The 23314-nt window shown below is 35.9% G+C and overlaps 1 protein-coding gene across 2 annotated transcripts in view; it reads right to left on the reverse strand.

Moving 5' to 3' along the window:
* scn5lab (sodium channel, voltage gated, type V-like, alpha b) overlaps positions 1-23314 on the reverse strand; it is a 167616-nt gene that overhangs the window by 14426 nt on the left and 129876 nt on the right. For both annotated transcript variants that reach the window (XM_082183416.1, XM_082183415.1), the window contains exons 18-21: positions 20010-20130; positions 11195-11349; positions 6901-7074; positions 3547-3669 (exon numbers count right to left, since the gene is read on the reverse strand). In XM_082183416.1, coding sequence (XP_082039542.1) covers positions 3547-3669; positions 6901-7074; positions 11195-11349; positions 20010-20130 — 573 coding nt within the window. The remainder of the gene's footprint in view (positions 1-3546; positions 3670-6900; positions 7075-11194; positions 11350-20009; positions 20131-23314) is intronic.

The following is a 23314-nucleotide window of genomic DNA, read 5'->3' on the forward strand; positions in this document are numbered from 1 at the left end:
GTTTACATCTCACTATTTTGACTTTTTTCCCTCAGAATTCTAAGTTTACATCTCACTATTTTGACTTTTCCCCCCAAAATTGTAAGTTTACATCTCACTATTTTGACATTTTTTCAATATTCTAAGTTTACATCTCACTATTCAGATTTTTTTTACTCGTAATTCTAAGTTTACATCCCACTATTCTGATTTTTTTTACTCGTAATTCTAAGTTTACATCTCACTATTCTGACTTTTTCCTCCAGAATTCTAAGTTTACATCTCACTATTCTGATTTTTTTTACTCGTAATTCTAAGTTTACATCTCACTATTCTGACTTTTCCCCCCAGAATTCTAAGTTTACATCTCACTATTCTGATTTTTTTTCCTCATAATTCTAAGTTTACATCTCACTATTCTGACTTTTTCCCCCAGAATTCTAAGTTTACATCTCACTATTCTGACTTTTCCCCCCAGAATTCTAAGTTTACATCGCACTATTCTGACTTTTCAATATTCTAAGTTTACATCTCACTTTTTTCTCAGAATTCTACATTTATACATTATCTCGCAATTATGAATTTGTTTTACATTTCTACGTTTAAATCTTGTAATTCTGACTTTTTTCTCAAAATTTTAAGTTTATATCTCGTAATTCTGACTTTTGCCTCAGAATTCTACATTTATATCTCGCAATTCTAAATTTGTTTTAAATTTCTACGTTTAAATCTTGTAATTCTGACTTTTTTTCTCAAAATTTTAAGTTAAAATCTCGTAATTCTGACTTTTGCCTCAGAATTCTACATTTATATCTCGCAATTCTAAATTTGTTTTAAATTTCTAAGTTTAAATCTTGTAATTCTGACTTTTTTTCTCAAAATTTTAAGTTTAAATCTCGTAATTCTGACTTTTGCCTCAGAATTCTACATTTATATCTCGCAATTCTAAATTTGTTTTAAATTTCTAAGTTTAAATCTTGTAATTCTGACTTTTTTTCTCAGAATTCTAAGTTTAAATCTCGTAATTCTGACTTTTTTCTCAGAATTCTACATTTATATCTCGCAATTCTATTTTTTTTTTTACATTTCTACGTTTAAATCTTATGATTCTGACTTTTTTCTCAGAATTCTAAGTTTATGTCTCGCAATTCTGACTTTTTTCCCCTCAGAATTCTAAGTTGTATACAAAATTGTGTTGTATACCAATGACCTTTTTTAAATGCCATGGCGAAAACAAGCTTCCATGTTTCTTTAATCCATTATAAATCAAACTTTTATTATTTTTTATGCATATTTATGTTCTTAAATGGTTAAATGGCTGAAATATCCCTGTGGATGAAATGTGCTGTATAATAATATTCTAGCACAGCATGTAGGTCTATGAACATGGTGATGTCTGGATGAAGATGAAGATAACACTGAGTGGGTGAGTGATGAAGAAAACAAGCAGGCGACGAGGCGGCACTGGCTTCCCACATGCTAAAAGCCCATTTTTGACATTCAATTATCCCGAATACTGATGGTGTTTCCCAGCGGACAGAAACTAGCTTCATCATCTGGCTGTTTCTCCTCATTCAGTCTGTTTAATAATCTACCGCAGGGCCTGAGACAGCACAAACACTACTGTACACATATATCACAGTAACACCCTGTAATACTGACAGAAAATCAAACCAATTAACGCATACAAGAGAAGGAAAAGAAAGATAACACTGTAAATGTAACACTGAAAACAAGAAAATGCGGTCCACCCTGCCCAGAAGTTCTCCTTCGGATAGTCTATTTGTTTTTTATATGCTAACACAATTTTAAGAGACAGTAGATGTATCAAATGATCATTTAATAATAATAAATTTTTATTTAGTCATATATTTTATCCTTAAATAATTAAAATCTACTCAAAATGTCACTGTATTATGTAATATTTTAATTATAAAACATTTATATGTAGTTATATATTTTATTCTTTATTTTATTAAAATCCACTCAAAATGTCACTGCATTAATTATGTAATTTTATAAGGACTTTATGACAAAATAATCCCAGTTTATTTCCCAATACTGGAAAGTCTTTCCCCATTTCTCCTGTAAAGCTTCCAGCTAAAACACGAGACGTCTCCCTTCAGAGTCAGTCTGCATGAAGATTAAATGGATCAAATTTGATTAAAGAAAAGTGCAGTGAGAATATCATAGAGATGGAAGCAGCTTTTATAACAACCACTGATGCTGTAAAAAACACTGGCATCAGGAGGACGTGTAGATGCGGGTTAGTGGAGTTACTGGTGGAGAGAAGTTAATAAACTCAACAAAAGCATGATCATGTTGGGCTGATTGGGGGAAATCTGATGAAACGTCACATTTCACTCAAAGAAGAAGAAAAAAGAAAAGAAATTACACTTTGTATAAAGTAAATTAAGCTTTTTTAGGACCGTTATGATTTTTTGTGTGCACTGTCTCATTATTAATAACAATGAAACTTTTTTGTTGTTGTAATTCTCATTATTCTTAATCTTAATTCTCATTAATGTAATAAAATAATGTTTTACTAATATCAGCATTTTTATTACTATCAGCATAAACTACAACAAACACTACCATGATGTATACACACTTTGCCAATTAAATAAATTAGCATAATTTTTTTTACCATTACTGAGATTTTTGGTTGAAAATGTGATTAATTATCATGAAAATGTCATAATTCAGAAAAAAAACGTAATTTTCCTCAAATAAAAGCTTGATCTTTTTGATTTTGGGGTGAAATATGACCTGAACATCATTTCACACCCACAGATATTTTCTTTACAACTCACAAATGAGATTTTAATCAGCTATGCAAATAATCTATTTTAATTAATTAGCAGATTAACATAATAACCCTGCTTAAACCAGCATAAAGTGGTCAGTTGGTCTGGTTTGATGGTTTTAAAGGGGTTTTTGTCAGCAGGGCGACACCATCTTAAACCCACTAAACTCTTAAGAATGAAGTTATTAGAATCAATGGTTCCACAAATAACCTTTAACATTTATTGCACAAAAGATTCTTCATAGTGGAAAAAGTTTTTTTAGATTATTACAATGTTTTCACACTAAGACACAAATGGTCACTGGAAGCTCCTTTTAAAAACCTTCTCTAGAGGCTGCTTTCACTTATAAAACGTGAATATGAAGTAAAAATAAAGGTTATTTTTGGCATCGATGGTTCTATGAAGATTCTTTATGTAATATACATTCCACGAAAGGTTCTTTAGATTAATAAAATGTTCTTCGCACTAAGAAAAAAATGGTTCTTTTAAGAACTGATCGCTGAGAGGATCTTTGGGGAACCAAAAATGGTCAAATCAACTTTTAAAAACCTTTATTCTTAAGAGTGTTTGACCTTGAAACCACCTCAGGCTGGTTTAAGAAAAGACTTGTGAAAGTTCTGAAAATGTCATTTTAATGTTTGTTTTTCCATCCTCAGCAAATTCCCTAAAACTGTTTTTGAAACTGTGAGCATAAAAAGAGAGAAAAGGCCTCTGGAAATGGAGCATTCACAGATGTGACAGAGAGACGAGTGTATCTTACCCTCATGCCTTCAAACCGGGACAGCGCTCTCAGCGGTCTGAGCGCTCTGAGCGTTCGCAGAGATTTGATGGCAGCAAAGTCGGAGTATCCGAGTGTGTTTGCTACGAGGCTTACTAGAGACACCTATGAGTGACACAGAGCCGAGGACAAAGAGAAGATACAAATGCAGCGTTAATAAAACACACGTGCCACAGTCCTGAGGAAGGAAAACACACGTCAGAAGGCGGCGCTGGGAGGAAGAATGAGGATTAATCGGGATCGGTTTTCTCGATCAGAGCTGGATCTGTCAGTGATAAATGTGGTTTTAAACGGCGTGGGTCATTGTTTTCTCCCGACTCTTTGACCTGTTAAGGGCTGAAGGGCAGTTTAGTGGGCATCTTTGAGCCGTCTACTGAGTGTACTCGGACTCGGGCCCGTTCGCAGCGGGTCTTACCCTCATCCCAGCAAAGCGGGAGACGGCGCGGAGAGGCCGGAGCGCCCGGAGAGTCCGAAGAACACGCATGGTTCCGATTTGGTCATAATTGAACGCACTTGCCATCAGACCAATCACTGAAACCTGTATGAATTGAATTATAGTTTGTTTAGTTAGAGTTTCTCATGAATTTCATATTATTCATATTAATCAAATGGGAATTTCAATGCCAATGTAAATGCATTTCATGTGCATTTAGCAGATTTGAATGCACTTGATTTAATATATTCTAAATATAAAAATTTTATACATTTTATATTCAAATATGATAAAATCTTCTAAGAACATTTCAATATTAATTTACAATACATCAAATATTTTGAACTTAAATATGATGTTCACTACAAATTAAATGTAAAAAAAATATTTCAATGCCAAAGTAAATGCATTTCATGAATTATGGTTCGTTTAGTTCGAGTTTCTCGTGAATTTCATGTTATTCATATTAATCAATTGGGAATTTCAATGCCAAAGTAAATGCATTTCATGTGCATTTAGCAGATTTGAAAGTACTTGATTTAATATATTCTATATCTTATAAATTTCATATTCAGATATGATAAAATCTTCTAAGAATCTTTCACTATTAATTTACAATGCATAAAATATTTTTAACCTAAAATATGAGTTCACTACAAATTAAATTAAAAAAAGTATTTCAATGCATCTCATGTGCATTTAACGGCTCTGAATGTTTTATTTATTTCATATTATTCTAATAGGACAAATTTAAAAGACATTTAAATGACTTGTGTCTAAAACATATATAAATATATATTCTATAAATTAAATTTTTTTTTTAAAGCAAGACACTAAAAATTTTTTATTTTTTTTTATTTTTATGCATTGGTCAGTTTTGAGATTTTGGGCTATTTGGCTTTTCACAATGTGTTGTTTCAGATTAGTGGAAAGACATCCAGAAAATGTACTTTTAAGTGTTTATTTTATTGTTATTTATTTATTTGTGTCTGTAGATTTCAATTTCAATTCATATCTTTAAAGGCCGTTTTCACCAAATGAGTTTTTTCTCCACTTCAGAAGCACTTATATTCACCAAAATGTACAGTTTTATTCCTATCTATATTCTGAAGGTTTTTACTGAGGGGTTTGTTTCTATATCATTTACCTTCATTTTTACCAACATTTTATTCCTGAAAACATGGTGAAAATTAAGTACTTTCTGTTTGTTGGCAGTTTTTTCTGATTTATGAAGTGATAAAAAGAGAAATCCAAAATCCCCTCAGTAAAAGACTTTAACTCTAATATGTCAACCAAATCAAACAAGTATTTTAAACCTGTTTTTATCCAATGTTCAGATATTTGTTCTGGAATTGTATGCATATTTACTACATATTTCACATCACATCTTTAGCATTTAGTTTCAGATTCACAGCCTTCCTCACCAGTAGATTTCTTTTCTTTTCACTGAATTTAACCACATATATAAAAGTCAAATCCATATTTATAAAAGCACAGTACAGTAAAGATTGTTCCATGTACACTTGGATAACAAGTTAATAACAGTGATGCGGTTCTGGTTGTTTTGGCTCTTTGGTCACAGTAACAAATGCCATTTATAATTGAATAGATAAAGAATTCTCTACCACAAATGAGACCCTGGATCACGTCACCAGTCTCGAGTCTCACGGGTATATCTGTGGCAATAGCCAACTAGACATTGTATGGGTCAAAAATATCAATTTTTGTTTTATGTCTAAAATCATTAGGATATTAAGTAAAGATCATGTTCCATGAAGATATTTCGCAAATTTCCTACCGTAAATATATAAAACATTTATTTGTGTGAGTGAATGCATCACAATCGCCAACATAATGCACAACTTTACAGGAGATTTCCTCAATGTTTCTATTTTTTTGCACCCTCAGATTCCAGATTTACAATAGTTGTATCTCGACCAAATATTGTCCTATCCTAACAAACATACATCAATGGAAAGCTTATTTATTCAACTTTCAGATTATGTATAAATCTCAATTTCAAAAAATTGACCCATGTGACCCATGTCCAGGGTCACATATATAGAAATGCAGCTTAGAAAATCAGAATAATGAGAAAAATACTGAATTGCTACAATTATCTATTAGTAGAAAAAAAGAAGAAAAAAAAACTCAATTATCCTGAATTAACCCCTAAAATGTTTATGTTTTGATCATTATTCTATAAACATTAAAAATGCTTTTTTTGGACTAACTCTTTCAAAGGAAACAACAATTTATAGATTTTCTTTATTAATTTAATGTGCATTTAACACTTTAATTCCAGAACACTTTATGTTTTAAAAGTTGTGCATAAATTGATATAGAATCAGCCAACCCAAATATGTACATACTTTACATATGAACACCTACAAATACTAATGAGATTGTGATCATGAATAAAATGGAGAAAAAAAATATTCATTTAATGTGCATTTAACACTTTAAAAGCACTCAATATTAAAATTAACCTACACTATGAATTCAATACTTTGATCCTGAACACTTAATATTTTAAAAGTTGTGCATAAATTGATATAGAATCAGCCAAGCCAAATATTACAGTATACTTTACGTATGAATACCTATAAATACTAATGATATCGTGATGTACTGAAGACCAAAACAAACAGCACCGCATCACTGCACTGTATCTGGAGTGCAAACAACAGCAAAACAATATGACAATTATTATAAATGATCTTTTAATAACACTCACTAAATGCTGAAACGCATATCATTTGATTATTATATATCATAAAAGTTGATCTCTGTAAAACTGGCCTCATTCAGTCTCCCTGAGATTTGAAATGTTTTATAATAAAGCACTAAAGCTGTTATTCATCTGCAATTAGACGCTGGAGAAAGTAAGCGGATGCACTTACATCCACGATGAGGAAGTCCAGCCAGCACCAGTAGTTGGTGAAGTATTTCTTGAAACCGTAGGCGATCCACTTCAGACTCATCTCTAAGATGAAGATGTACGTGAAGATCTTGTCTGCGTATTCAAGCACCACTTTGACCACTTTCCTCTGTTCAATGTAGATGTCTTCAAATGCCTTTGAACAGAGAGAGATGGAGAAGAACACACACAGTACAGGGTGAGGAAGACTTCAGACCTTCATCTGTTCATTCTGTCAGGGTTACACACTGAGGACAAAACAGCAGAGTTTAGATCCCGATGAGCCATGTTATGAAGAAAGACAGTCATTCAGGGTTTGTTAACAGTGTTCATTTAGTATCATAGAGATATTATTATTGTTTTTATTAATATGTTGATTTTTAAAAATTTATTATTTTTATGTTTTCGGTTTTCATTCAGTTCTGTTTTTGCCATTTAAAAAAAAAAGTCTATAGTTTTTGTTCATTTTTATTTCAGTTTATTTTAGTACATCAAGTTAAACTACATACAAATTAAAAATGTTTCCTTGGATTCTAGATGAAAAAACAAATTCTATTTTATTTCAGTTCATTTTTTTCTTCTTTTTCCCAAGTAGTGAAAATTTCATTTTATGTTTATAGTTTTAGTTAACGATAATAACTCTGGTTTTGACGAGTGTTCATTTAGTATAATTGAGATAATAATATTTTTATTGTATTCATTTCTTATAAATATTTTGAATTTTTTTGTTTGTTTTTAATTCTATTTAACGTTTTAGTAATTTAATTGTGTTTTTTTTAAGTATGTCTACATAGTTTTATTATTTTATTTTATTTTTATTTTTTTTCTGCTAACAATTGTTTTATTTCAAGTAACAAAAATGTTTAGTTTTTATGATTTTAGATATACTATTCCAGGTCTGGACCAACATTAGGATGAGCAAATGATAAATGTGTATTGTTGTATTATGTCTTTCGCTCTGTATTAAGTGTCCAGTGTGTGTCTGAGCGGTTCTTCTACACATATGATGTCCAGGCAAACATCTGCGTCCACCAGACTCTGCACTGGTTCTGCCGACTCTGCAGTTTCTGGTTTTCTGCTTACTTTGAGTTTTCCTGTGTAATCCTTCAAGTGCACGTCTGAAAGAACAGCTGGCTGCTGAAGCTGCTGGTAAATGCCACTAAAATACCAGCCGGTCGACACACACCTGGCACCCGCGTGCCGAGACCAACGCTGACATTCGGCCCTCTCTGGGAGGCACACACACAGGGTCTTTAAGGAAATCACCAGTGTTATATAATATTATGCAGCGGGAATATATATTATATGCTCTGGCATTTACAGTTTTCTGTGTTGTGCATAATCTTACAAAGTCAGAACTGGTTATGATTAAAGTCAACATGAGATCAACACTGAACCCATTTGCTTTCTCAGCACATGTTCCTATTGTCATCCATCATCAGTGCATGTTATAATAAATGGAATTATAAATGGAATTATATCATATTACAGTAAAGATTACAAGTATGATAACATTCCTTCATTAATGCATTAAACCATTAGGCCTATATAATGCTGAACGTTAGTAGTTAATGTACATGAACTGAACACATATACACTACTGTTCAAAAGTTTGGGGTTAGTGAGATTGTTTTTTGTTTTTTTAAGTCTCACCACGGCTGCGTTTATTCAATTAAAAATACAGTAAAAACAGTAATATTGTGAGATATTATTACAATTTCAAATCAGTGTTTTCTATGTTAATATATTTTAAAATGTAATTTATTCCTGCGATGCAAAGCTGAATTTATAGCATCATTACTCCAGTCTTCAGTGTCACATGATCCTTCATGATTATTATCAATATTGAAAAAAGGTTCATATACTTTTTAATGGAAACCGTGAGATTTAATATTTCAGGATTCTTTGATGAAAAGAAAAGCATTTATTTGAAATAAAATCTTTTGTAACATTATAAACATCTTTTATATTATATACTTTATATATATATATATATATATATATATATATATATATATATATATATATATATTATATACTTTATATATATATATATATATATATATATATATATATATATATATTTATATAAAAATAAACATATAATCATCCATATATAATTTTTTTATATGAAACTATTTTAATGCACATTATCTAATGAGCCAATTAGATAACAATTATTCAATGCAATAATGAAAGTGTTACTGAATGTCACATTTTTGAGCAATAACTGCACAAAAAAGCAAGAAAGCGCTGCATTGCAGTCGTATTGTCGGCCTTTTCACTTGATAAACCTCAGAAAACACGAAACCGTCAGGCAACAAGTGAATAGAAGTGTTAATTTGTTGCTAAAGCGAGGCTGTGTGACAGGAAGAGCGAGGCTGGGATTATAACAGCTCATGACACGTGTTGCTGTAGATTAGCGTCACACGACTTCTCTCTCAGAGACGCCGGTCAGCAGGCCGTCGGCTAACAGGAAGTGAGCTGCCACTTCCTGTCTCACACACAGCAGCTCCTGTGAGCTTGGTTTCGAGTCAGCGAGGAACAAGCTGTCATGAGGTCAGTGAAGCAAGCAAACCAACCAGTAAGAAGTCTTTACTGGCTCCTTCCCACAAGCTCTTCTGGCAAAACCAGTGTTTTCACGCTCGGGTCAGTTTCTGTGACTTTACAGTTTTATTCATATCTTCTGAAGGTTTGCTCAAACTGTATATCATTTGCCAGATTTATATAACATTTTATTCCTAAAAACATGTATTTTTTTTCTGCCAGTATTTATGGAGTGATAAAAAGAGAATATAAAATCTCCTCTGTAAAAACCTTTAACATGTCGGCATAATTAAACAATCGTTTTGAACCTCACTGTATCCAATGTTCAGACTGAACCTGCTCTGGAAATGTATGCAAATTAATTCATATTTAATTTGATAATGAATCATTTGCATATTTAAGCATAACATTTTGCCTTAATGTACTTTGATTAATCAACTGGGAAATACGGTGCGATCTATTAGTTAACATTTTTACCCTATTCACCTGTGGTGTCTCGCCGTAAAGGGTTAGTTCATTTTAGTTTCCAAAAATGAAAACACTGTCATCAATTACACACCATCATGTCGTTCCAAATCCGTAACACAACATCAAGACAATAAAGACAAAAGCACAGCGTTTAAAGATCGTTTACGATGACTGGAATCACACAATTGACTGGTATTTCTCTGCTGAGGTGTGAGTGGACTCTTAAAGGATTAGTTCACTTCAGAATTAACATTTCCTGATTATTTACTCTCCCTCACATCATCCAAGATGTTCATGTTTCTTTCTTCAGTCGAAAAGAAATTAGTTAGAAAGTAAACATTCCAGGATGTTTCTCCATATAGTGACTTCAATGGGGTCCAACAGGTTGAAGGTCCAGATGTGAGTTTCAGTGCAGCTTCAAAGTCTCGACACGATCCAAGACGAGGAATAAGAGTCTTATCTAGACAAACCAGCCGACATTTTATAACAAAATAAACATTTATATACTTTTAACCACAAATGCTCGTCTTGCACGTCCACGACTTCACGCATTACGTAATCCCGTTGAAAGGTCAAGCGGTGACCGGATGTAGGAGGAAAATGTAGAGTCTCATCTTATTTTCTCCTCCAACTTCAAAATCGTCCGACGTCGTTGTTTTACCTTTTTTATTAGTATTTTTGTAAATGGCGTTTGACTTGGTCTTTGCACGTTCTCTCTGTAAACACTGGGTCGGTTCTTACGCCTAGGTCACGCTTGACCTTTCAACCTGATTATGTAATGTGTGGACCATCACAGAGCTAATGCAAGATGAGCATTTGTGGTTAAAAGTATATAAATGTTTATTTTGTTATAAAATGTCAGCTGGTTTGTCTAGATGAGACTCTTATTCCTCGTCTGGATCGTGTCGAGACTTTGAAGCTGCGCTGAAACTCACATTTGGACCTTCGACCCCATTGAAGACACTATATGGAGAAACATCCTGTAATGTTTTCCTCAAAAACCTTCATTTCTTTCCGACTGAAGAAAGAAAGACATAAACATCTTGGATGATCAGGAATTTTTTTTTCTGATATGACTTTATCCGTTAACGGTTAAAAGCCAGAGAATGAACCTCACTGGACTGTCAATGAAGGAACAGAAATCTCTCAGAATTAATTAAAAATATCTTCATTTGTGTTTCGAGGATGAACGAAAGTCGTACAGGTTTGGAACGACATGAGGAAGAGTAAATGATGACAGAGAGATGAGAGATGAAGCTCACCAGCGCTCCACTGCTGAGGAGGATCATGAAGATGATGAAGGTCTCGAACCAGCTGTGTTCCACGATCTGATAACACGTCTTCCTCAGACGCCACCAGGCTCGGCCCAGACCCTCCGACGTGTTGATGTCACAGCACTTAAAGTGACGCACACACACTGGGGGGAAAAATCATTACAATTAAGATCAATGATAATTTATTAACAAACAAGTATTCATTACTTCAATGAGCTCATTGTCATTAATATTTTGATTTAGCTTTTATTTTCATATTTATATTTTCAGTGTTCATGTTCATTTTTGTATAAAAAATTACTGTCATTTCGTTATATGCTTTTGACGTTTTATATTAAAAAAAATTCTATCGCTACTTAGATTTAATTAATACATTTTTTATTTCCAGTCAACAATTTTAGTGATTCAACTTGGCTAAGCAACATTTCAAATTTTCGTTTAGTTTAAGGTTTTCAACTATTTTATTTTTTTATTAAACTTTTTATTTACACACACACACACACACACACACACACACACACACACACACACACACACACACACACACACACACATATATTCTAAATATTTTTATACAAATATTTTATTACTTAATTTCAATTAATGTAAATGTTAATCAACTGCACTGGCTCACCGTGTCCTTCAGCTAAAAAGTAATAAAATATTAAAAAAATTTAACTAAATGATAAATAATATGAAAACATAAAAAATATTTAAAAACATTAGCAATAAGTTCTCAAACGTTTTATAGGAAGTAAACATGACAACGAAATGATTCCTGTAGACTAAATGAATAACTTGCTAAATGAATAAATGTAAATGGCTACAACACACTGACTAAATATTAATAGTATTTTAAAACAAAACTGCTTCACTTCTTTAATTTTTAAAGAAATGATCCTGAATTGAAGAATATCCCAAACTACTTTATATTTTGTAATACAATAATAGATTATCCACGTATTGATCGTGAGTAATTGAGACCATAAGTGAGAAGAAGAAACTCATTTTGCTGACTTTCCCACTTTCAAAACCTCTTTGTTCAAATCAACATTTGAAAACGCAACTTCAAAAGACTTCAAAGCGCTTGAAAACACTTCAGAAGATCACAAATGCAGTTCCAGTGAAACGTGGAGATCAATACGTGAACTGCTCTTCTGTGTAACACACACACACACACACACACACATCAGTGGAGTAAGTGATGAAGTCAGCGCTGGTAAATGGACCTCGCGAGGCTGATGTAAAAGGTCTTCGTCTTGCTAATCTGAGGCTCTTTTATGTGCCGTAATCCCAGCCGGTATCACTGGCGCTCTTAAAGCTCCACGTCTATAACAACGAGTCCCTGCCATCAAATCCCATTTGAGCCTCGCATGGTCGTGGAAGCGTCTCCATTACTGGCATCTGAGCTCTTCTAAATTAACTTATTCCCTGTAAACTTAATAATAGGGTTATGGTAACAGGGTTCTCTCAACTCAATTTGTAGCGATGCTCCTGCTCTCCTCAGACATTTTAGCACTCGGGCATCACCATTCATCAGACAATTAACAACATCAAGACCAGATCAACAGAGCTGCGAGTCTGAAGTTATTGGTGACTTCATCATTCTCAGGAAACGTTCTCTTGATCTGACATGTGAACAGCATTACAGAGAGTTGTGCTTACTAGGCACATTACTCTTTCTAGTGCTCATACTAACAGTAGCATCCATTATAAACAACTTTTTGTTTTATAAACGCCAAACCTATTCATTTCTCCTCTATCTAGAAAGCATTTATTGCATTGTGCTTGATCCAGCACCCTTTTTAGGCAATCAATGAATCAATAAATAAATAAATAAATAAATAATGTATATTAAGTAATAGTATGTCTATAAATAAATAAACAAAACAAAAATAATAATAAATACGTATAAATAATGTATATTCATTTTAGTATGTCTATAAACAAAAAGCAAATAAATATAATATAAATAATGTTTATTTGTATTAGTATGCCTATAATCAAACAAACAAACAAACATAAATATTAGTACGTGCATAAAAAAGTTAATGTATATCAGTAAATGTATATTAGTATCTATAAATAAATAAAAAATATAGTAGTATTAATATGTTGCATGTTTTGATGATAAAATATAAAATAGTGACTTATTTTTCAGGAAAATATGGTATGTTAAATCATGCAATAATATCGTTAATTTCTAAAATGCATTAAAAATGCTAAATGTAAAATCCATTCATTTCTCCTCTATCTAGAAAGCATTTATTGCACTGTGCTTGATCCAGCAACCTTTTTAGGCAATCAATGAATCAATAAATAAATAATGTATATTAAGTATAGTATGTCTATAAATAAATAAACAAAACAAAAAAACAAATAAATAAGTATAATGTATATTTATTTTAGTATGTCTATAAATAAATGTAATATATATATATATATATATATATATATATATATATATATATATATATATATATATATAAATAAATGTAATATATATTTACATTTACATTTAGTCATTTAGCAGACGCCCTTATCCAAAGCGACTTACAAATTAGGACTAAATTCAGCGAGTCATCAGTTAAAGAAAAAAAAAATGCATTTTACATTTTGCAATTGTAATGCTTTTAGAAATTAATGATTTGAATGCATGGTAACTTAAGGATTTAATATACCATATTTTTGTATATATGGACCATTTCGTCTCTGAATATTATTATGTGCATATATATATATATATACTGTATATATATATATATATTTATATATATATTAGTATGTCACACATTTTAAATGATAAAAACGTGACTTGTATTTTAGAAAAATATGGTATATTAAATCCTTAAGTTACCATGCATTCAAATCATTAATTTCTAAAAGCATTACAATTGCAAAATGTAAAATGCATTTTTTTTTTCTTTAACTAGAAAGTGTTTATTGCATTGCACTTGTTCACATTTTTTGGCCAATAAAGACACATTCTGCTTCGTGATTTCCCTTTGTAATGTGTGAATCTGCCCTCTTCACTTCTGATTCAATTCAGTCATGTGAAAGTGTGCCGTTATTCGATTTATAGGTTTGTTTTAGGCAATAAACAAACAAACAAATAATGTTTATTAGTATTGGTATGTCTATAAATGAAATAAATAAATAAATAAATAATATTCATATTAGTATTTGCATGTTTATTTGTGTTAGTATGCCTATAAACAAACAAACAAACAAACAAACAAATAAAAATGTGCAAAAATTATGTGCATAAAGAAAGTTAATGTATATCAGTAAATGTATATTAGTATCTATAAAGAAATAAAAATATTAGTATTAATATGTTGCATGTTTTGTTGATAAAATATAAAATAGTGACTTATTTTTCAGGAAAATATGGTATGTTAAATCATGCAATAAAATCGTTAATTTCTAAAATGCATTAAAATTGTAAAATGCAAAATGCATTAATTTCTCTTCTAACTAGAAAGTGTTTATTGCATTATTTGGGCAATAAAGCCACGTTCTCCTCAGTGATTTCCCTCTGTAATGTGTGAGTCTGCCCTCTTCACTTCTCCGGCAGAGAGCTGTGCACTGATTCAATTCAGTCATGTGAAAGTGTGCCGTTATTCGATTTATAGGTGAGAAATCCGATCTGGCCTCAAACGAAACCCTGGGATGTGTCCTGTCATCTGAGAATTGCATGGCAGCTCATTTCCCATAAATCACTCACTCCTTAAAAGAGACAGCAGTTTATGGGCTGTCCCGACAAGCAATCCCACTGTTTTCCACCGTACGGAAATAAAGTCGACAGCTTATAAAGTGCAGATTTGAGGCGGTTGTGTAACCACACACACACACACACACACACACACACACACACACACAAGATGATTCGCCTCTTTTAATGTCTTATTTTCAAATTTGGAGGGAAATTTGCGAGTAGAATTAAAGATTCCATTTGGAACCTTTAACAGTTTCCTCCGGCGGCTCGTATTGAGGGATTCCCAACATGGGATCATTTTATGGATTTAGATTCAAATCATAAAAAAAAAAATTTAAAAAACAACAACATGAAAGTATTATGCAATCATTTAAGACATTTCTCCTTATATAGAACCGTTTTGGCATAAAGTGTTGTTTAAAGTGAGTTAAGAACCTTCTTTACTAACCAGTGTGCAAAATATCATGTTCAAAACTAATTGCATGAACAATTAGCACTTAATATGACTTTATATTACTAGCACTTCTCGTTTTATTGCCTTCTTTAGAGGAATTTCTTCATTTGGATAAAGATGCAAATGTTAATAATTAAGATTTCAATTGTCTTATTTCGACACCAAGAGCCGCCCTTCAATTTCATGACTTACAATTAAGATCAATAACTGATGTTTAATCGTATGAAACTATTAGAGTCAGACACTACGAGTGGAGAGTCAGCGTTTCAGCATGTCGGGTGAATCTGACTGAACCGGCGGGTCGATGCATTCAACAAAATTAAATATAGAGAGTCAGTCATCATCAAATTAACACAGGACCATTTCGTCTCTGACGGGCCTCTTCAAATCTATGCTGACACAGGACATCCAATTTAATGCCCCATTGCCCTTTTAAAGGTCAGTTCATTGGTTAATGTTTTCTGTCAAATCACCTGCGCTTCAGAACGAGAGTAAACAGGAGGATCAGAAAACACTGATTCCAGCGGCGTGATACTGGAGATCTCTCGTACTTTAAAGGGTTCGTTCACCCACTAATGAAAACTCCGTCAGTAATTACTCTCCCTCATGTTGTTCTTCAGAACACAAATGAAGATATTTCTGAGTAAACCTGAGAGCTGGATCACTCCTCCATAGGCTTCTCTGTAATCGAGATCTGCCATCCCAGAAAAGTTAGTAAAGACATCGTTAAAATAGTCCAAGTGACTCCAGCGGCTCAACCTTAAAGGTATAGTGGAGGATCTTTCCAAATTTTAGATAAGACCCGCCCTCTCCACTTTTTGAAAAGTTTGATTGATTCACCAGAATGATTGACAATTAGGAGGACCAATAGTTTAGACTACCCACCAGGAAGTAAAACATCCTCCGCTATACCTTTAAGTTCATCAAGCCACGAGAATACTTTCTGTGCGCAAAATAACGACTTTCTTCAACTCTTGATGTTCTTCTGTGTTTCTCTGAGTGAGTCGACGTAGTGTAACAGCGCAGCGCTTCTGGGTTGTACGTCAGAACGGAGGCTCACTATTGGCCGACGCTGGTCATGTGATGCGTGTGATACTGGCCAATAGTGAGCCTCCGTTCTGACTATTTTAACGATGTCTTTACTAACTCTTCTGGGATGGCAGATCTCGATCACAGAGAAGCCTATGGAGGAGTGAGACAGCTCTCAGATTTACTCAGAAATATCTTCATTTGTGTTCTGAAGAACAACATGAGGGAGAGGAATTACTGACAGAGTTTTCATTAGTGGGTGAACGAACCCTTTATTAACTAAAACTGTTTCCGTGATGAGGAATAGTGAATAGTGAAGTTTTTTACCCATTCATTTTCAAAACATTCGGATCCACAAATCAAATCAATTTGATTCAAACCAAAAACATTAGAAAATCTGGAAAAGTGCATGTTGTTTGTGTCATTCAATGCTTTGTGTTGTTTGTGTGTGTGTGAGGAGAAGATGGAGAAAATGAATGTGATTTTTACTTCTATAACCTTCTGCGCTTTACTTTACTTTAATGCTGAATGATTTGAGAATGAATCGAGCTATTCGTCATCATAAGAGTAAAGCTCCTTACACACGGAGTCCGAAATTTCGTGCGTTTTTTCGTATTGGTCATTCGGTGTCTCTGAACTGTCCACACACACACACACACCTCTCAGAACGCTGTACGGATGCGGAAAACACCGGAAATTGAACCCGATCCGAATTTCTTTATGACGGATGAATGTTTGGGAGGCAGTGTGTAAACGGGATTGACACAACATGAGGTCGTATTTATATTTTAACGCGTGAAGATTCGGGACTCAGTGTGTAAGGAGCGTAGAGAGTGTCTCTGTGAGTGTCGTGTGGAGATTCGGGACTCAGTGTGTAAGGAGCGTAGAGAGTGTCTCTGTGAGTGTCGTGTGGAGATTCGGGACTCAGTGTGTAAGGAGCGTAGAGAGTGTCTCTGTGAGTGTCGTGTGGAGATTCGGGACTCAGTGTGTAAGGAGCGTAGAGAGTGTCTCTGTGAGTGTCGTGTGGAGATTCGGGACTCAGTGTTTAAGGAGCGTAAAGAGTGTCTCTGTGAGTGTCGTGTGGAGATTCGGGACTCAGTGTGTAAGGAGCGTAGAGAGTGTCTCTGTGAGTGTCATGTGGAGATTCGGGACTCAGTGTGTAAGGAGCGTAGAGAGTGTCTCTGTGAGTGTCGTGTGGAGATTCGGGACTCAGTGTGTAAGGAGCGTAGAGAGTGTCTCTGTGAGTGTTGCGTGGAGATTCGGGACTCAGTGTGTAAGGAGCGTAGAGAGTGTCTCTGTGAGTGTCGCGTGGAGATTCGGGACTCAGTGTGTAAGGAGCGTAGAGAGTGTCTCTGTGAGTGTCGCGTGGAGATTCGGGACTCAGTGTGTAAGGAGCGTAGAGAGTGTCTCTGTGAGTGTCGCGTGGAGATTCGGGACTCAGTGTGTAAGGAGCGTAGAGAGTGTCTCTGTGAGTGTCGTGTGGAGATTCGGGACTCAGTGTGTAAGGAGCGTAGAGAGTGTCTCTGTGAGTGTCGTGTGGAGATTCGGGACTCAGTGTGTAAGGAGCGTAGAGAGTGTCTCTGTGAGTGTCATGTGGAGATTCGGGACTCAGTGTGTAAGGAGCGTAGAGAGTGTCTCTGTGAGTGTCGCGTGGAGATTCGGGACTCAGTGTGTAAGGAGCGTAGAGAGTGTCTCTGTGAGTGTCGCGTGGAGATTCGGGACTCAGTGTGTAAGGAGCGTAGAGAGTGTCTCTGTGAGTGTCATGTGGAGATTCGGGACTCAGTGTGTAAGGAGCGTAGAGAGTGTCTCTGTGAGTGTCGTGTGGAGATTCGGGACTCAGTGTGTAAGGAGCGTAGAGAGTGTCTCTGTGAGTGTCATGTGGAGATTCGGGACTCAGTGTGTAAGGAGCGTAGAGAGTGTCTCTGTGAGTGTCGTGTGGAGATTCGGGACTCAGTGTGTAAGGAGCGTAGAGAGTGTCTCTGTGAGTGTCGTGTGGAGATTCGGGACTCAGTGTGTAAGGAGCGTAGAGAGTGTCTCTGTGAGTGTCATGTGGAGATTCGGGACTCAGTGTGTAAGGAGCGTAGAGAGTGTCTCTGTGAGTGTCGTGTGGAGATTCGGGACTCAGTGTGTAAGGAGCGTAGAGAGTGTCTCTGTGAGTGTTGCGTGGAGATTCGGGACTCAGTGTGTAAGGAGCGTAGAGAGTGTCTCTGTGAGTGTCATGTGGAGATTCGGGACTCAGTGTGTAAGGAGCGTAGAGAGTGTCTCTGTGAGTGTCGTGTGGAGATTCGGGACTCAGTGTGTAAGGAGCGTAGAGAGTGTCTCTGTGAGTGTCGTGTGGAGATTCGGGACTCAGTGTGTAAGGAGCGTAGAGAGTGTCTCTGTGAGTGTCATGTGGAGATTCGGGACTCAGTGTGTAAGGAGCGTAGAGAGTGTCTCTGTGAGTGTCGTGTGGAGATTCGGGACTCAGTGTGTAAGGAGCGTAGAGAGTGTCTCTGTGAGTGTCGTGTGGAGATTCGGGACTCAGTGTGTAAGGAGCGTAGAGAGTGTCTCTGTGAGTGTTGCGTGGAGATTCGGGACTCAGTGTGTAAGGAGCGTAGAGAGTGTCTCTGTGAGTGTCGCGTGGAGATTCGGGACTCAGTGTGTAAGGAGCGTAGAGAGTGTCTCTGTGAGTGTCATGTGGAGATTCGGGACTCAGTGTGTAAGGAGCGTAGAGAGTGTCTCTGTGAGTGTCGCGTGGAGATTCGGGACTCAGTGTGTAAGGAGCGTAGAGAGTGTCTCTGTGAGTGTCGTGTGGAGATTCGGGACTCAGTGTGTAAGGAGCGTAGAGAGTGTCTCTGTGAGTGTCGCGTGGAGATTCGGGACTCAGTGTGTAAGGAGCGTAGAGAGTGTCTCTGTGAGTGTCGCGTGGAGATTCGGGACTCAGTGTGTAAGGAGCGTAGAGAGTGTCTCTGTGAGTGTCGTGTGGAGATTCGGGACTCAGTGTGTAAGGAGCGTAGAGAGTGTCTCTGTGAGTGTCGCGTGGAGATTCGGGACTCAGTGTGTAAGGAGCGTAGAGAGTGTCTCTGTGAGTGTCGCGTGGAGATTCGGGACTCAGTGTGTAAGGAGCGTAAAGAGTGTCTCTGTGAGTGTCGTGTGGAGATTCGGGACTCAGTGTGTAAGGAGCGTAGAGAGTGTCTCTGTGAGTGTCATGTGGAGATTCGGGACTCAGTGTGTAAGGAGCGTAGAGAGTGTCTCTGTGAGTGTCGTGTGGAGATTCGGGACTCAGTGTGTAAGGAGCGTAGAGAGTGTCTCTGTGAGTGTCGCGTGGAGATTCGGGACTCAGTGTGTAAGGAGCGTAGAGAGTGTCTCTGTGAGTGTCGTGTGGAGATTCGGGACTCAGTGTGTAAGGAGCGTAGAGAGTGTCTCTGTGAGTGTCGTGTGGAGATTCGGGACTCAGTGTGTAAGGAGCGTAGAGAGTGTCTCTGTGAGTGTCGCGTGGAGATTCGGGACTCAGTGTGTAAGGAGCGTAGAGAGTGTCTCTGTGAGTGTCGCGTGGAGATTCGGGACTCAGTGTGTAAGGAGCGTAGAGAGTGTCTCTGTGAGTGTCGTGTGGGATTACGCACGATCAGGAAAGCAGTTTTCCGGATCCATGGTTTCTTCTGCCATCTCGGAGTATTCGTCCTCTTCCTCGCCGGGCTTCCGGAGGTCGATGGTGCTGCCCTCTGATAGGCTGGTCTCATCGCTCTGAAAATCACCAGAGCCAATCAGATCACTGGAGCGATGAATTTACTTATGATATTTTTTTCACCTCTGCAATCATTCATGATTCCTGGAGAATTAAAACCAAAAATCTCATTGTGTTTCAGATTTATAAATGACTCATTCGGACAGATTCGTGAACAGGTTTGACTAACTCACGCGCTGAACCTGCAGGATCAAGCCTATAGAGAAGAGCATGACAACACAAATGTATAGATATGACAATATATAGGCCTGGGAAAAAATCTTTTTCAAATTTTCTGATATTTCCATTTTGCATAATCGTGGAAACCCTCCATCTTCCATGATTTGGGGTGAAACTGTGAAAGTTGTTTATTTATAAATTAAATAAATGTACAAACAGAGAGTATTTTAGTATGTCTAGATATAAATATACAAACAAATAAATGTAAATAAATAAATATTAGTCTGTGTATGTGCATAACATTTTATAAACGTATATCAGATGGATGGATGGATCTAAAAAAGGCAGATTATATAAAAATACAAAAAATACAAGACCATGCAGAAATATTAGGTTAATATTACAGAGTCATAAGTGTTAAAATCGTTGCTTTATTCTGCATGTGTGTGTGTGTGTGTGGGTGTGTTGTGTGCGTTGGTGGGTGTGTGTGTGTGTGCGTGGGTGTGTGTGTGTGTGTGTGTGTGTGGGCGTGGGTGTGGGTAAGTGTTTGTGTATGTGTGTGTGCGTGGGTGAATGTGTGTGTGCGTGGGTGGGTGTTTGTGTGTGTGTGTGTGTGTGTGTGTGTGTGTGTAAGTGTTTGTGTATGTGTGTGTGCGTGTGTGTGTGTGTGTGTGTGTGTGTGTGTGTGTGTGTGTGTGTGTGTGTGTGTGTGTGTGTGTGTGAGTGTGTGTGTGTGTGTGTGTGTGTGTGTGTGACTGCAGACTGATTTATTCTGCTGTTCAGGGGTGAGCGAGTCTCCAGGTGCGACTTGGTTTCCTTGTCAAACTGTGACACACTCAGTCCATCATCACGTCTGTTCAAACTAGAGGAAGCTCATGCTAAGTGGAGCGCTGAAGAGTGAGTGAGTGTGTGTGTGTGTGTGTGTGTGTGTGTGTGTGTGTGTGTGTGTGTGTGTGTGTGTGTGTGTGTGTGTGTGTGTGTGTGTGTGTGTGTGTGTGTGTGTGTGTGTGTGTGTGTGTGTGTGTGTGTGTGTGTGTGTGTGTGTGTGTGTGAGATTGTCCAAGGAAATGTAATACCAGACAGCCGAACTCGCCTCCGGATGACGGATTCACCCGACGGCATGAGAAACATCTGAGATCATCTGAACTAACATCTGAAAACTGAACTTCTGTGGTTTAGTTTATCTGAGGTTTAGTTGATCTGAGGTTTAGTTGATCTGAGGTTTAGTTGATCTGAGGTTTAGTTTATCCGAGGTTTAGTTTATCCGAGGTTTAGTTTATCCGAGGTTTAGTTTATCCGAGGTTTAGTTGATCTGAGGTTTAGTTGATCTGAGGTTTAGTTGATCTGAGGTTTAGTTGATCTGAGGTTTAGTTTATCTGAGGTTTAGTGGCTCCAACACACAGAATATGCTTGAAAATGGACCAAAAACAAAACAGTGTCCAGTAAATTGATGCCGAGGATGATTTCATCCTTTCCTATAATGCAGCTGCAAAAGCAAGTAGAAAATGATGATTCATGGCTGCAAAATGAGCTTCAAAATTAAGAAATGTTAAGTAATACTCCCAATATTATAATAACACAGCATGAAAAAAGGTGTAATCATTTACAAGGGTGAATCTCACGCTGTCAAGAGCATGTCCAGGTCATATTTAATTTTTTTTATTTCTTATTTAGTTTTTATTTAACACTTTTGTTTATTTATTAATAATAATAATAATAATAATAATACAAATAATAATAATAATACATTAAATTAAATATACTATAATTGATTATAGTATATTTATACTACTAAATAAGAAATATAATAAAGAAATATAGCAAAAAATAATAATGGTATGTTCGGGTCATATTCTACATATATATACACAGTATATATATTGCATATCACCATTATTTTCATGATATTAAGCACATTATCAAACATTACTTTAAATGTATATTAAATGTAAATGTAAATTAAAAACAACTTTTTGATCAATACTTAAAACACTTAAATATTTATTATGATCAATAGAGCTACTTTAATAATTGATTTAAAAAATTTTTTTATTAATTAATTAAAATATATTAATTAAAAAGGGCTGTCAATTGTTTAGAACATTTAATAACAAAAAATAACCAAACATTTTGGTTGTAAAAGTGTTTAATTGTCATGAAAATAATTTAATGCAAAAAAAGAAAAGAAAAAAGTATGTCATAAAAAAGGGCTTCATTTTCTTAATGTAAAATGCTTTACTTTTAGGATGAAATATGATCAGTGTTTCCAAAGAGAAAAGAGGGAAGAGTAGAAGACAGTAGCAGATATGTGATATTCAGTCTCTGTCTAATCTAATGTTCTCTCCGTTCTGTCTGAACCTCAGATTCTAACGTCTGATTTCCACTTCCATAATCCTTGAATTGTCATTCCCTGAATCACGCATCTGTCATTCATCCCTCCGACAATAAACACAGCGAAGCTTTCCTCCAATTACAGCGTCTGGATCCGACGCTTCAGGCTCGTTTTTCACGTTAAGCGGCCGAGACGATCTGATGTGATCGCACTGGAATATGATCTGGTTTCGCTGAGCACTCAGTAAACAGGTAATGAGCTCAGTATGACATCATCAATATCCCTGTGTTCTGTCAGTGTCGGGAAGCGTGACGGGACATTAGCTGGCAGCTTTATTCCTCTCGCACGCGTCCAAACTCAAGTTTAATGCCGTTCTCGCCGGCGTGTGAGGAATCCCAGCACTGAGGGAGGTCGAGTTGCACAAAAGCCCCATAAATAACCTCCCACAATGTGGCATTCATGCCTGAAATCAGACCTCGCTGCGTGTGTGTGTGTGTGTGTGTGTGTGTGTGTGTGTGTGTGTGTGTGTGTGTTCGCTGACCGGCCCGTATAACACCGCTGATTTGAGAACCAATAAAACCATCCTTCACGTCCACCTGTCGAGAAGCAGCGTCTGTCAATCACACAGCAAACACATCAATAACACACTCCAATCACATGATGCCATTAGAGCGAGTGTGTGGGACAGATCC

This window comes from Leuciscus leuciscus (assembly GCF_965113295.1).
Source record: "Leuciscus leuciscus genome assembly, chromosome: 11".
In the NCBI taxonomy this organism is placed as follows: domain Eukaryota; kingdom Metazoa; phylum Chordata; class Actinopteri; order Cypriniformes; family Leuciscidae; genus Leuciscus; species Leuciscus leuciscus.